The sequence below is a fragment of the Artemia sp. Qi Xiang Cuo genome, chromosome 12 (genome assembly GCF_049724085.1).
Source record: "Artemia sp. Qi Xiang Cuo chromosome 12, ASM4972408v1, whole genome shotgun sequence".
Lineage (NCBI taxonomy): Eukaryota > Metazoa > Arthropoda > Branchiopoda > Anostraca > Artemiidae > Artemia > Artemia sp. Qi Xiang Cuo.
The window spans coordinates 320,581-337,519 of record NC_142805.1 but is presented as its reverse complement, the minus strand read 5'-3'; the positions used below and the strand labels follow the sequence as shown (position 1 = coordinate 337,519).

The following is a 16,939-nucleotide window of genomic DNA, read 5'->3' as shown; positions in this document are numbered from 1 at the left end:
TTTTAGCTATAAATGTAGTTTTGGAGATTTTTGACTTTATAAGGCAAAGATTGTGTGAGGTCATCATAGTGTAGTACAAAGGTGTGCCAGTTGAAACAAATTTTTTACCATTCTGCTATCTTCATAGCCTAATAATATTGCAATCTCTGTGGATTTACACAGGATTTGGTAAATTTGCAGGTGGCACAATAATTTAGCTAAGATGAAAGTGAAAATATTATTTGATGCCTTTTTTATGCTCTTTCATAATACAATAATTTCTTCTTTGCAAATTGTATCTCAAGCCCTTAAAGGGGCTCCAAAGGTATATCATTTTGTAACTGCACAAAGAAGTTATCAACACTAGTTAAGTAATTGAAAAGTGGTTAAAAACATATCACTAGTTTATAAATAAGTTGTTCAAGAGTAATATATTCCAAAAATACTTATAACAATTCAAACCTCATTTATTAGGCAACTCAATTCAAACTGTTTTCCTACTGTTTCATGTGGTATCAAATGACATTTACAAAAATAGTGCTGAATTTTGCAATTCAAAACTTTGCTGTCAACAATTCAGGGTATATATTTGCACATTATGGGGGGCTGGGGTGTAAAGTTTGAGGTAAATTTGCACTGTGTCATATAATTCAGCTAGGATGAAAGTAAAATATCATTTGATGTTTTTTTATGCTCTTTAATAATTCATATAAAATACCTTTTGGGGCCTCTTTAAGGGCTCAAGATGCAATTTGCAACAGAAGCAATTATTGTATTATGAAAGATTGTTCTTTTTGTCTACCATCTAGGGCTAAACAGAAAGCAGGTCATCCCCATCTGGGGTGGGAGGACATCATAACAAAAGATTTAAAGGAAATGGGAACTTTGTGGGCAGTACCTGGAAAGAAAATAAATTTTGAAAATTGCCTTAAAAGACAACCCACGATCATACCGGTGCAGACAAACGAAGGTACGATTCTGCGCAGGAACCGCAAACACCTATCAGCCCGCCCACATCGGAGTCCGAAAGGAACGAGTTTGGTTCGTGAAGGACTTGACGATGCCATAGTGCCAGACGCGACTGCTAAGTCACCACCCTCGCCGTTACCGGCTGACCAGTTCATGTCCCCGTTGCCGATCCAGGATTGGAATCCAATCCTTAGCGCCTGCCAGAGCGCTACTGCGGTGCTGCTCCTAGAATCAAGTGCGACACCAACAACAGCATGCACGAGATACGGCCGAATTGTAAGAAAACCCCTGAAACTTAACCTGTAAAGAGTGATTTTAGAAGTAGACTTGTAAATATAGACAGTATGAGAGGAAGAAGAAGTGAACTAGTTAGTGAATATGTAAGAAGTGAGCCTAGCGCCTTCTTACATATTCACTAACTAGTAACCTTTATACCAGAAAAGTATTACACTTTAAGCCTATCTACCTTAGTTTTCCCCTTACAGCCATGGATGATAAACCATCACTCAACACTTTTATTCACTTTCCTCAAGTTGATTTTAATTTACTGGCTTATTCCCCTTTCCCTGATCTGGTTGCCCTGCAACCTCTGTTTAATACCCTTCCCACTACACTTATCATGCTTTTATCTCCCTAATATTTGCCATGTTTTGTGCTCCTTTTGAAGATATGACACCATATAATTATGGTAAATACCATACCATATAATTATTTCATTTAGTACCATATGATAGATAATTGATTATTTAGATTCTAGAGGTTTCAAATTGCCTGCAACAGCTTGAAGAGACTGAGTGTGTTTTTGGTTCAATCGGCAAACTATGGAAAAACCCATGCTACTTGGTATTGCTGCTGTTAAGCAAGGTAATTGGTACTATGGGTGGTGGAGTAAATTTGCTACTTTTTGTGCTGCTTTGGCTGAATAATAGGATAGTTTTTACCATTCCTCACTTATTTCTGCTACTTTACCTAAAACAATAAAACAAACTATAAAACATAACACTGTTAATTTGATTAAACATTACCCTGAAGTTAAGTATTTAACCTATTTAATTTTCAAACAAGAGTTTTAAAGAGCTTTCTTTTACTTTAACATGAAGATTGAACTGTTGGCAAATGGCAGAAATTTTAGAAGCTAATAAAAAGAGCACAAATGTCTGAAACTATGTCTAGCCTTCAGTTTTTATTCAACCTTTCCTCGCTCTTCATTATCAAGCTTGTGTATATGGAAATTCACATCTTCCCCAAGCCCCCCCCCCCACTTTTTATTCTGAAGAATCAAGATATTATGGATACTAACTGTACTTCTGATGATGCCTATGCTGCATTTTATTATAAATTTTCTCTATATGGGAGAGGGGTGGTGTTTAAAGAACCTCCTATGCAAGAATAGTTTGTTTAAGTTTAAAGACATTATGTACTTTTCTTATACAAATACTCCTAATAATGTGTTTTTCTTATAAAAAAATACGTATTGTAAGGTATTACATTGAAAATAAAATTACTCGTTTTTCAAATAAAATAAACAATTGTGACAGGCTTATTTCCCTCTGCTTTTTACTCATGTTTTCTTTAGTAATGAATTGGATATCTTAGGATTTTGATTTACCAACCTTTTAGCTGTCGCAGCGTCCTTACTTAATATGGGCATTAAAGATCAACATTGCCATTCAAATCAGTTTTCTCCCTATATTTCAAACCTTTAGTTTTCACATAATCCTCCTTGGAAGAATGCAGCATTTGTGCTACCCATGCAAAAATATGATTTTCCCTGTTATTCAAGGTGGGATCTCCAAGATACCTGTTTAGTATTTTTTATGGAAACATTTCTAATAGCTTAGTATAGGTTTATTTCGATTTGACTTTAGAGGGTTATCAGACTGTTCTGTTGACTATAAAAAAGAATTAATTACAAGTTACCATTCCATTTAACCTGAATATTAGTTGGGATTTTTAAATAATCCCAACTGTACACTTTTTACTGTATATTTTTGTAGAAAATACACGTTAAATCTTGCACACTATTTGCTGAGGTTTGCTCTTTACTTGCTTTCATCTATTGGTCCAATTAGGAAATGTAAAAGAGGATATATCATCTAAGAGACGTGTGTCAGATAAACCATTCATTGAGTCCATAAGAGAAGTTCAACTTGCTAAAAAAAGAATCCAGCCTTAAATTAAACTTAACAAATTTGCTGGATAAATGCTAATAAATTGCCATGAAAAGAAACAATCAATAACAAGATACAAATGATTTTCTCTTTGTTAAAGGGAGGAGAGGAGGAACTGAATGTCCCTAGTATATGGTTTTTAACTGATGATATCACTTGTGTAGTTTTATTTCTATTTGATGGTAATTCATTTTTAGGCTCTTCTAAAAATCTCTCAAAATTTATTTCAATCCTTAAAAATTACTGTACTGCTAAATTTGACGAACTGTTACTGTTATTACCAAAATCTGAACGACCCAGCTGAATTTTTGACACCATATAGGATTTTTGCTAAAAAGTAGCAGTTTTGTTGAAAACAATTAAGCAATACAGGACTGAATTGAAAATTTACCTGTTACCAAGTCACTTCCGTTAGTAACTGAAAAAACTTCAGCATTGGGGTACCTAAAAATTACAAAATCAGCAGTTACCTATAAGCCCTGCATTTAGGTTTACATCAATATTTTGAATTGGTGAGTAATGGAAGATAACTATTGCAATGCTATTAATGGGACGACTAAGTGCTTTCGGCTCGATACTTAGATAAATTAAGGACAGAAGTAATTTTGGGGTAGATTACTCTCGGTAAACAAAAAACTATACCCTTAGGATCAAAAACTTAACCTTAGTAAACAAAAAACAACTAGATAATACCACCTTTTCTCCAACTTAGTGATCCGGTGGACTTTGCTTAATAGTCCAAATAATTTGAATTGTAAAGGGACCTTGGATCATGGGACTGCAATTTTCCTTGAATTCTTTCAATAGCCACTGAACTGATACTTTCAGACATCTATTGAACTTTGTGCTTGACAATAGAAATTGGCCACTTTCAAAATAACTACTTTAGATGCTTGGTCAATTTTTTGAAGTAAATCATAAAGTACATAAAAAATCCATTTGTATTTAATAACCAGTGATGCCTTTTGGACCTAAAAAACATGTAACATCAATTAGCCAATTCATTATATGAATTTGATTATATTTAAAAGTTTAACAGACGTGCTTATTTATTGTCCAGTGCACTGTACTTTTTGTAGTGGAAATTTGGACTGCACTTTTTATCCTGGAAAAGAAACAGAAGATTTGTCATCGTTTCAGGCTCTTTTTTTGGAATTTCTAAGGAATGTTAATATAAAACACAGAAATATTAAATAAGTAGCAACATTTAAATGTGTAGCAACATTTTCATGTGACAGATTTCTTTTAAATTAGTTTCATAGTTGTTTACTGAGACTACATGGAGAGGGACAAACCAAGACGGAATATAAATGACAGGTGCGTTTCTAGCTGTCTTATTGTTAAATATTTTAATGTAAGATGACAATCTTATATATTTTTCTACCGACGATTTAATTCGACCAATCCTTGAAGTACATTTTTGAAATGTACTTCGATCTGCACCCGGGGGGGGGGGGTACCCAAACCCCCCCCCTAATAAATTTGCAAAAAAATGGACAAAATTATATAATTCCAATAAATTATATAACCCGTGCCTTGTTTTCCACTGAGCATAAGCTACTTATTTCTTAAACCCAACAGATAAAACTGATTTGTTCTTGAGTTTTACACAACATAAACTTGAGTGTTGGCGGTATAATACATAAATACCCTTTAATATATCACACATTCAATTATTATGTATTAAAGATTAATATATTATGCCAAAACCTAGACTAAAAGGAAATAAGACTCAAACTAAATTGCAGAAAATAAGAAAAAGGTATCATCTTAAAGGGTTCATTTAATTTCTGAGTAAAACGAAGGTTATATTTTGAAAAAGCATTAAAATGGGTCTCGAGTGATATGTTCATCTAATATATAGCTCGATAATGAAAATATATCCAAATTTATCACGAAATTCCCTCCCCCGTCTTGACATAGGTACCGTGCTTTTTCTTTATCATTTTAGAACAATTTTTCACTCTAACTCTCTTAAATTTTAAGGCCTTGGAAAAATAAGAAAAATAGTAAAAGAAAACGAAATTTAAACTCAGTCTCCAGTTGTCTAAAATAAACTTCTTTGCACCAATGCTCAGAATTACACTTAATGTAAACGTGTAAAATGAAATTCTTTACCATGAGTCACAAGAGAATCTTTGATGAAATCATTTAGTCATATAAACAATATGCTTTTACTAGCATAGGAAGAAAGGTTAGTAATTCAATGGGGAAATTCCCAAAAACTGGGGGATAGAGGAAGCACTAGTATTTTCAGACAAAATCTGCCAACAAATTTTACTAAACCTCAAAATATGCCAAGTAGCATTGCTACTATGCTACCCCACTTTTTGCTTGGCGTAGTACAACTCGTGTTTTTACAACTTTTCTTTGAGCGAAAATTATTTTTATATGCAAAACTGGTATTTTCAGACGAAATATGACAACAAATTTGAAAAGCGACAAGCAACCTTGCTGCTTTGCTACCCTACTTTTTGCACGGCAGACTGGAGGAAAGTTGCACACAATTATTTTAGTTGGGGTCCTGAGTTCTGACTTTATTGGGATGTCAAATAAGGAGTTTAACTTTAGTAATTTCTCGGCTGATTTGGTATCTTGGACAACTTTGAGTAAAGATCTATAACGATTGATGTCTAATGAAAATATAGCTTTTATTGATTTGAAAATAGGTACCCTTATTAGTGTTATTTTTTTATTTGAAAAAGATATTTATTAGGAGATATTTTTAGATATTTTCCCAGGTTTGGTTGATGCAAGGGGAGGGGAGTTCTTTTGTTTGGTGGGATTTTTTTTCTCTTTTTGGAGCTCCTTGAAAGGACCTCTTAAAACTCATTTTCATCCTTGATTGTGATGTTTGTAACCACCTCAATCATTGTGTTATCTATTTAATTTTACTCGTCAACTGAGCTTTGTGACAGACTTGACAAGGCAAAAGGGGGACTGTGGAACTTTTTCCGGAATAGTTTGGGTAGAGTCCTGGAGAAGGGGGGATTGACTATGGGTGTTGTTAGCATTGCCAATTGGTAAAAGCTTTCATACAAAAGGATAAAAGATTACGATACCTGACCATCTGCATTTTTGTGAAGGGGAGTCATAATAATAATAGAGGTCGGGGGGCGTTTGGAGGTGTTCTTAGCGTTGCCTATTTGTAAAAGCTTTAATACCAAAGAATAAGAAATTACAATACCAGATTATCTGCATTCCTGTGAAGGGAAGTCTTGACTGTCCACCAAAAAAAACACCACAATGTGATCTAGAGAGTGGTTTGGTGCACGATTGGTTGAGATATACATGCACCAGAAATTTCTTTATAAATGGCTGTATAATTTTGCTGCTACTGGATAAAATTGGGGGGTTTACAGGCTGAGATGATCAATTTACTTTTACTCATCCATGAGCAACCATACAAAAATTGTGTGGTATTTTAAATGCTGTATGACTAACTGGATCGTTTCGTTGTGAGAGTTTTATTTGATTTTTACTTTAATTTTTGTAGAAGCCGAAAACACATCCCCAAATGATGACCAAAATATTTTTGTAAAAGCACATCCTATATTATTAATGGAAAATGAAGTAAATTTGTTTGCTGTTTCTCCTGGCATCTTTTCAAATTTTCAACATAATGCTGAGTATATTAAACTGGATTCTAACATTGACGACAAAGGTATGCTTTAAATGTCTCGATCTTATCCTGTTTTTTAACATGTTCAAAATTAGAAGGTGTATCTTAAACTTTCTTTGAAACTGTGGCGGGGCGTGTATTTCATCTGAGTACACTGGTTACATCCGAAAAACTAACTATTGAGTAAACAATAGCCCCAGATGGTTTCGATTATTAAGAAATAAAATTTCGTATCCCATTAAATCCCTGAATAACACAACCCACTCAATTCTATTTGGAACTTTTTTTTAGCTTTTGGAACTTATAATAACTTTTTTACAATTTTTTAATTGTGGATTTAGCCATATGTAAAAACAAAAAATAATACATCTTATTTGGCAAATATACCTTAATAATATGCAAATGCACTATTCCATAGTTTAATCATTCTTTTCTAGAAACGTCTTAGTTTCGTTTGATTTTAATGCAACACTGTCGCCGAAGAGTTAGATGATCTTTTGGGGTTCAATCCTTTAGGGTTATTTAAAAATCAACGGCTATTTAAAGCAATTAACTTAAGAAACTACGTTATTTAATAAGATTTGGTGTTGGTACAGTACATGGAGATGTTTACAGTGGAGAGATGTTTTTTTTTTTTTTGACAAAACCACCTTTCATAAATTGAATTATAACCAGAATTTCGAATTATCGAATAAAGAAAGGAATAAATAGTTTGGACTGTTATAAGAATAATGCCTCAAATTGGTTGTTATAAATAAAATACCGATTTATGAGTGATTGTAGTAAATGTGTAAGGCTAAAATTGTCGAAAGCTGCGTTGCGTAATAAATAAAAAAATGGGCGGAAAAAATATATGTTTTGTTGATTTATTTTGAGCGAATTTTATATTATTTTAGATCCTCCTATTACAAAGTTGCTTGATAATGATGTCAGCAAAGAAGGACCTGATTTACCAAGCCAACCTGGTTTTGCAAGCATATGGTTAAAAAATGAAGTGGCGTTGGATTGCCAAAATAAGATGCCTAGTCACATTTTTGGATTTCCTAAAAATGATCTGACGAAACAAGAAGTATCTCATACTATAAAAAGTCCTTTTGAGTGTGATATATGTAAGAAACTGTTTACTAAAAGTGTCAGTTTATCTCGTCATCATAGAGCTCATACTGGAGAAAAACCGTTTGAATGTATTTTAGTGAGAAAGGTTTTGGTGCTTATTAGAACTTTTTTACAATTTTTAAACTATGGATTTAGCTATATGTAAAAACAAAAAAATAATATACTTTTTATGGCAAATATACCTTAATAATATTCAAATGCGCAACTCCATAGTTTAACCATTCTCTTCTAGAAACGCCTTAGTATGGCCTTCAATCCTCAAGAGCTATTGAAAAATGGAGCTTTTTTTAAAATACTGTCTTTTTTTTAAATTGAAAGTAAGGTTGGCCCGATGACGTCGCACCAATTGCTTTAAAATCGTTTAGTACTTTTTTTAAATGATTTTTCTAAAACCCCTCTTGGGTACCTGCATCCTTTGGATTCGTAAGACAGAGATGAAAATTCTTTGTATTCAGGATAATCATAATTGTTGCATATTGCACAGTGTATATTTCATTGCTGATATGTTGTAGGTGGAGGTAGGCTAGTTCTTTGAGAATTGATTTGCTTCTTTTTTTCTGGCTACTGGTATAGTTTACGATATTAGCTTTTTGATCACCAAAAACGCCTTGATATAAAGAAAGAAAAACGAGCAAAAATGGGGTTTTTATAGGCCAAATGAAGATACTGAAAAAACACAAAGCGAATATTTCGAGAGGACAAACGCCTCTCTTCTTCAGCGCGAAACGAAACGATGTATCAAGAAAAGCTAAAAAATTAAAAGAATTAAAACCAACTACCTAACAACAATAAAAGCGAGTTATTCGCCAATATCCGCGACTTTGCACAAAATCCAAAAAAACATGAACTGCCATCGACGGATACTAGCGAACAACTGAACAAAGAGAAGGAAACCAATTCATCCACTCGAAAAAACAAAACGAACCAGCAATTAAATAAGTTGGAGAACTATGTAATTTGATTTCGGATTTTAATTAATGCATTTCTTGCAGACACCCTTTGAGACCTAAGGGGTTGTTCACGTGTTTGATTGGATGATTGAGAAAGTGGTTCAAGTGTTATTTCAGGGATTACTAAAGTATCGGCTTCTGTTTTGAGAAAACCGAAATATGACTCGTTTATTCTTAAATAACCGGAATCTCTGTTTAAAGATAGACCTAAATGTTGGTATTTATAAATTTCAACAGCTTCTCTGTAGTGCTGGACAATACGTTTGTCATGCGAAATAAGACTAGCTTGATGAAACAAAATAGTATGGTCTCGTTTTTAAAAAATGTGCTCTGCAAGGGCAGAGTCAAAATTTTCTGGTGTTTTCCGCTTTTTAAGTGTATTATTAATTGAACTAGAGTGCTGAGTTAATCTATCAGTTAGTCGCTGATTAGTTCGTCCGATATACCAAAGACCACACGAACAAGGAATTCTGTAGACACCGGAGTTTTCACCTATTGGGATAGGGTCTTTACCTTGATAAATTTGGGACCTGATAGTTTTTCTGGGTCTATAATAAGTGTAAATTTTAAAACCCCATTTTTGCTCGTTTTTCTTTCTTTATGTGATGTCAGGCCAATGTGGTTTAAGAAATTATCAACGCCTTGATTTTTCACGAAAAAAATTTATTTTACACCTTAATGGTAGTAAAAAGAGGGATGAGGTGAAACCTTTCTACCTTCCTACCTACCACACCTACAATGTCTACCTTCTTGAAATTAGGGATATATTAAGATATATTAAGGTATATAATGATATATAATTAGGGATACATTAAGGTATATTTTAAAATATAAAACAAATGTAACTGTGGAAGATTTAGTTAGAAAGAGCCTGATAAAAGGATCAGAAATCAGTAATTTTCTCTTAAGAAAAATCCATGATTGCTTTTACCATCCTTAAGAAACTTTTAGGATGCAGTGTCGAATTATTTACAGTATTATATTGTATTACCAAAATATAAAAAAAATTATAGAGATAAATATGATTGACTTATTTGAAGAAACTACGGTAATCGATAAGAGTAGGGGTTTATATAGTATATTTATATTACAGCACGGAGATGCTTTTTTTAGACAAACCCACCTTTAATAAATTGATGTACAACCAGACTTTTGAATTATCAAATAAAGAAAGGAATACAGAACTTGGAGTGTTATAAGAATAATGCCTCAAATTGGCTGTTATAAATTAAATACCGATTTAAGAGCAATTATAATAACTGTATAAGGCTAAAAATGTTGAAAGCTAAGTTGTGTACTAAATAAAAAAAATGGTTAAAAAATACAAGTTTTGTTGATTTATTTTGAGTAAATTTTATATTTTTTTTAGATCTCCCTATTGTAAAGTTGCATGATAATGATGTCAGCAAAGAAGGACCTGAGTTACCGAGCCAACCAGATTTTGCAAGCATATGGTTAAAAAATGAAGTGGATTTGGATTGTCAAAATGAGATGCCAAGTCATATTTTAGGATTTGCTGAAAATGATCTTACGAAACAAGAAGTATCTCATACTAGAAAAAGTCCTTTTGAGTGTGATATATGTGAGAAATGGTTTACTACAAGTGTAGCTAATCATCTAATCATCAAAGAACTCATACTGGAAAACAACCATTTTAATGTTATATATTTGAGAAAAGATTCCTTCGAAAAGCCAGTCTATTTATTCATACAAGAAATCATACTGGAGAAAAACCTTTTGAATGTGATACATGTAAGAAACGTTTTAATCAGAGTTCAGGTTTGTCTTACCATAAAAAAACTCATACCGGAGAAAAACCTTTCAAATGTGATATTTTTAAAAAATGTTTTACTTATATTTCCCGTTTATATGTTCATCAAAGAACTCATACGGGAGAAAAACCTTTTAAATGTGATATTTGTGGGAAACTTTTTACTATAAGTAACAATTTATCTATTCATCAGAGAAATCATAAGGGAGCAAAACCTTTCCAATGTGATATTTGTAAGAAAAGTTTTACTTAAAGATCCCATTTATCTGTTCATCAAAGAACTCATACTGGAGAAAAACCTTTCAAGTGTGATATTTGTAAGAAATGTTTTGCTCATAGTTCCCATTTATCTGTTCATCTCAGAACTCATACTGGAGGAAAACATTTATAATGTTATATTTGTAAGAAATGTTTTACTTTAGGTTGTGATTTATATGTTCATATAATTACTCAAACGGGGTAAAATCCTGTTGACTGTGATATTTTTAAGAAATGTTTTACTTCAAGTTCCAGTTTATCTTATCACAAAGAGCTCATACTGGAGAAAAACCTTTTGAATGTATTATATGTGAGAAAACATACCGCCGAAAAGAACATCTATCTGATCATCAAAGAACTCATACTGGAGAAAAACCCTTTGAATGTGATATATGTAAGAAATGTTTCACTTCAAGGAAGGGTTTATCTTATCATAAAGGTGCTCATACTGTAGAGAAACCTTTTGAATGTGATATTTGTCACAAATCTTTTACATCAGGTTCCAATTTATCTAATCATCAAAAAACTCATACCTAAGAAAAATCTTTCAAATGGAATATATGAAAGAAATATAATACAGTATATAGATCCGGTTTATATAATCATCAAATAATTCATATTGGTGGAAAGCCTTTCGATTATGATATATATAACAAATGTTTTACTAAGAGTTACGATCTAAATCGTCATAAATGATTACATACAAGGGAAAAACCTTTCAAAAATATATATGTAACAAATGTTTGTCCTTAATTTACGATTTAACTCGTCATCAAAGAATTCATACAAAGAACTGAATTTGACAGGATGCCCAATCACTAAATGCACATACCTATAAACTATGTTCTCTGAATTGTCTTCTTTTCCACTTTTGTTTTTTATTTGAAATATTGTTTTTTCTTTTCAATTTATTCCACTCCTTTCCTTTTTCACCTTTTTTTAAAAGTTTTAATATTGTCTGTGTTTTATTTGACTGTTATAATATATAATATATGGAAACATATTAATTTTAATAACACGATTGACTCTTCGTAGAAACTTTACAGGGCCTTATTTATGAAATGGTCTTTTTAAAAAAATAAGCACTACAGTTTTTTTTTAAAGAATTAAGAGTTTAATTTCTGCTTTTTTCAGAATAAGTCTAAAAAAAAATTATTTTTTTAAATCAAATGTGCCATTTTTTGTTTTCTTAATTCTAGTAGCCCTAATTTATATTTTATTTTTTTCAATATAATACTACTACTACTAACACCTCATCGCAGCACCAAGCCGCGTGAGGCCAACACAGCTACGTACGCTCCTCCTCCACCCCACTCTATTCAAAGCCTCCCTTTTTACACCCGCCCACGAAGTTCCCATTTCCTTTAAATCTTTCTTTATGACGTCCTCCCAACCCAGACGGGGACGACCTGCTTTCCGTTTAGCCCTAGATGGTTGGCCGAAAAGAACAATCTTCGGCAATCTGTCATCCTTCATCCGAACAACATGCCCTGACCACCTCAACCTTTCTTTCATTATAGACCTAGAAAGCGGTATTGAACCACATTTTTCGTATAGCCTATTGTTTGAAATACGGTCAGTCAGCCGGGTACCCAGAACAATCCTTAAGCAATTTCTCTGGAAAACATCTAGCAAATCTTCATCCGCTTTTCGGAGCGTCCATGCTTCAGAGCCATATTTGACCACTGTCATCACTGTAGCTTCTAAGATTCTAATCTTGGTTTGCAGACTTATCTTCCTATTCTTCCAAACATTTTTTAACTGTGAAAAAACACCCTGAGCCTTGGCTATTCTATTTTTAACATCTTCACTGCTCCCGCCATCTTCACTAATAATACTACCAAGGAAAGTGAACCTGTACACCTGATCAATCTTTTCATTACCCAACGTCACCTTTTCATCTTTACTTATTCATAGCCTTAATGACTTAGTCTTCTTAACATTAATTTTCAAACCAATACTAGCACCCTGAACTCGCAAAACCTCTAAAACTTAATTCATTTTGCTCACACTTTCATCTAGGATGCTTAAATCATCAGCATAATCCAAGTCCAGGAGACTTTTTCCTCCCCATTTGATTCCGTGGTCTCCCATTGCCTTTCCTGTGCTCCTTAAAACAAAGTCCATCAAAATAATCCATAAAAAGGGGAATAGAACACAACCCTGCTTAACTCCTGATTTAATACAAAACCAGCTGCTAACCTCATTTCCTACCTTAGCCGCAGCAGTGTTATTCTCGTACATAGCACTAATCACTTTAATGTATTTGTCTGGTATACCATACAAGGATAAAACCTTTACTAAAGCTCCTCTATCAACAGAATCGAACGCTTGCTCATAATCTATAAAACTGAGGACCAAAGGTGTTTGAAAACTTAGGTAATTCTGAATTATTAACCTAAGAGTGAAAATTTGGTCAACACATCCTCTACCTTTTCTAAAACCGCACTGCTCTTCTCTTAAAACTTTGTCTACGGCATCTCTCAGTCTAAAAAGTATCATATTACTAAGCAATTTGCTACCTACAGAGACCAGACTAATGCCTCGATAATTATCACACTCACTTTTATCACCTACCTTTCTTATAAAGTGGCTTAATTAAGGTTTTCCTAAAATCATTAGGTACTTCCCCTTTTTCAAAAATCATATTCATAATCTCCAATAACTTCTTTCTAACCTCAGAGCCACCATATTTAAGAAACTCATTTACTACCCTATCAGCACCTGGAGCCTTATTATTCTTTAATCCTTTTAGTACTGTTTCTAATTCCTCCTCACAAAACAAATCTTCCTTCACATCCAAGGTATCACAAACTTTTTCATTTTCCTCTATAGTTTTTCTTGCAACTCTATCACGGTTAAGCAAATTCTCAAAATGTTCGGCCCATCTTGCTTTAGCTTTTGTCTTATCGCTAATTGCCACCCCATTCCTATCTTTAACTGTGACAAGTCCGGATTGACTACTACCTCTCAATTTGTTAACGTGCCAGTACAATATTTTACTATTATGCCGTCTAGCTGCATCTTCTAAATCCTCGGCAATTTTATCCATGGCCTCCACTTCACACCTCCTTAGTTCATATTTCAATGCTTTCTCCACTTTCTTTACATTTCTTTTGTTTTCATGTGATCTATCACTCAGATAATTCTTGTACAAGTCCTTTCTCCTTTCTATTAAACTTAAAGCTTTTTCACTAATATTCTTAGCCGCAGTTCTAGCTTTCTTCCTTGATACACATTCAGCAACTTCACAAATTATTTTTCAAAAATTATAACAACAATATTCCACATTATCAAATTTTAAACTATCAAGTTTAGCATTCAATTGTTACTGGGAACTTTCTCTAAAATTCTCATCATGGAGTCTACTAACATCATAACTTCCCAGGAGGTAATTGCCCTTCCGATATTTCAGCTTTAAATTAACCCTTGACACTACTAGCTGGTGATTTTTACTTTTAGCATCAATAACAGCACTCCTGTATACCCTAGTATCCTGTATTGATCCAACCAGTCTTCGATTTACTATAACATGATCAATAAGGTTTGCTGTCTTACCATCACGTGAATACCATGTTAGCTTATGAGCCATTTTATGACCAAACACCGTATTGGTTATAACTAGATTGTTATACCTACAACATTGCAAAAGTCTGTATCCATTACTGTTTTATTTTCCTACACCAAATTTACCCAAGCCGGGATACCATCTATCCTTATTTCTACCAACCTGGGCGTTAAAATCTCCCAGCAATAACATCATATTTCTACATGGGACAGTGTCTTTTTTCTCCTGTAACTGTAATTAGATTTCATCTGAGTCATTACTATCTCAATCAGTCGTTTCTACAGGGGCGTATGATCCTCTAAATGATAACTTAAACTTTTTATTCATAAAATGAAGAATTAGTATTATATTATTAATACCTTACCAGACTAAACAAGACTTAGCCGCTTCCTTATTCATCATCAGCCCTACTCCCTGTCTATGTAACCCATCCTTCCTGCCTGAGTAAACAAATTATATATCACCTAATTTCATGCTTCCTACCCCTGGGATATGAGTTTCTGAAACTCCTATACTATATATTCATGCCTACTATATACTATATATTCTTTCTGAAACTATATATTCATGCCTACAAATATTATGCTACTACGGGGAGGCAACCCGTAATAGATAAATTAGCTAGGAAGAGGTTTTTCAGCCCGAAGACGCATAACAAAACATACCTAGCCCAGAAGAATTGTCCATTAGTCAGAATCCCTTGCGAATGCTGTGTTGTTTACTAGGCTATAATTTCCTCGAGGGGCGCCACTCCTCAAGTGGGAATAGAGTTGACCACAAGGTCCCCAGTCTTACTGGTACCCGGAAAAGGTCGAGGCAGCCCTTTGCAGAGGCTGTTGTCCATAGATCTGGATCTTACGCCCTGCCACAGTTGTCCTCCTATAGAGGATCCTCCCGCGATGGTGTTCTGCATCACCATGCAATTTAACCCATTGCTGGCAGAAGGTTTGCAACTCATGAAACTTGTGGATAAACAAGTGGGCCCTTTTGAGTGTACATTTGAGGGGCCTTCTTCCCCCTCCGCCTGTATTTATGACCCCGGGCAAGGGTGCCCCAGATTCTATTATGGACCCCCAGGGACAAGGTCCCCCCTTGGTCCATGCCTCCTATGGAGGTACCCTACAGATCTGTAGAGCGTTCCCCTATCGCCACCTGGGGACATGCTGAATGGCCTGGGGGAGGCCAGACAAACGGATCACTTTTGTTTTGCAAAGGCAATAACTCAGTGACATATTTAACCTACGACTTATAAATATACATAACTCACTGACTAGGCCTGTATACGTTATATACAGAAATATATAACTCAGTGACATATTTAGCATACTACTTAAAATATGTGTAACTCACTGACTAGGCCTATATAAGTTATATACAGAAATATATAACTCAATGACAGATTAAACCTACTACTTATAAATATCTAGCCTAATTTAATGATTCACTTCAACTAATATCTAATATCTTCAACTAATAAACTAATATCTATCCTAATTTATTGATTTACTTCAACATTAGCTTGCAAAACTAATGTAAAACCTATATCTAGCCTAATTTAATGATTCACTTCAACTAATATCTTCAACTAATAAACTAATATCTAGACTTGATTCACTTCAAAATTAGCTTGAAAAACTAATGTAAAACCAATATCTAGCCTAATTTAATGATTCACTTCAATTAATATATAATATCTTCAACTAATAAACTAATATCTAGACTAATTTATTGATTCACTTCAACATTAGCTTGCAAAACTAATCTAAAACTAATATCTAGCCTAATTTAATTATTCACTTCAAGATTAGATTACAAAGCTAATTTAAAACAAATATATAGGCTAATTTATTAATTAACTTTAACATTATATTGCAAAACCAATGTAAAACTATTATCTAGACTAATTTATTCATTTACTTCAACATTAGTTTGCAAAACTAATGTAAAACTAATATCTAGCCTAATTTAATGATTCACTTAAACTAATATCTAATATCTTCAACTAATGAACTAAAATCTAGCCTAATTTATTGATTTACTTCAACATTAGCTTGCAGAACTAATGTAAAACCAATATCTAGGCTAAATTAATTATTAACTTCAACAAATATCTAATATCTTCAACTAATAAACTAATGCTGATTTGTGGTAGTTTCACGCTTGGCAGATCACTCTACTCTACCTTTGCTCATTCTCTGTCTAATGGAGTTCCCCACCCCTCCCCGAAAAACCCACTTTGTAGAAAAAGTTTTTTTTAATAATTATGTTCATTTTATATTGACATAGTATTTTCAGGGAAAAAGAAAATAATACTTTAAATCTAATCGTTTTTTTAAGACTATATAGTTTGGCGTGCTATTTGTATGCTGGAGAATAATTTTCAGCAATTTTTGACTACATACCCACTTTTAAGAATCTGGACACAAAAAGCAGTGCTTCATTTAATTTCATACCTCCTCTAGCTGACCTGAAATGGAAAACTTGATACCAGTTGCAAAAAAATATGTTTACTTTCTTAGATAGCTTGGATACATT

The 16,939-nt window shown here is 33.4% G+C and overlaps 1 protein-coding gene across 1 annotated transcript; it reads left to right on the top strand.

The window, feature by feature from the left end:
* The first annotated feature begins 909 nt into the window (after nt 1–909).
* LOC148945641 (uncharacterized) lies at nt 910–10,748 on the top strand. The gene is made up of 3 exons (XM_089098224.1): nt 910–1,812; nt 6,616–6,783; nt 10,177–10,748. The coding sequence occupies exons 1-3, from the start codon at nt 1,770–1,772 to the stop codon at nt 10,746–10,748; spliced, it is 783 nt and encodes a 260-aa protein (XP_088954350.1). The 5' UTR covers nt 910–1,769.
* Nucleotides 10,749–16,939: the final 6,191 nt, after the last annotated feature.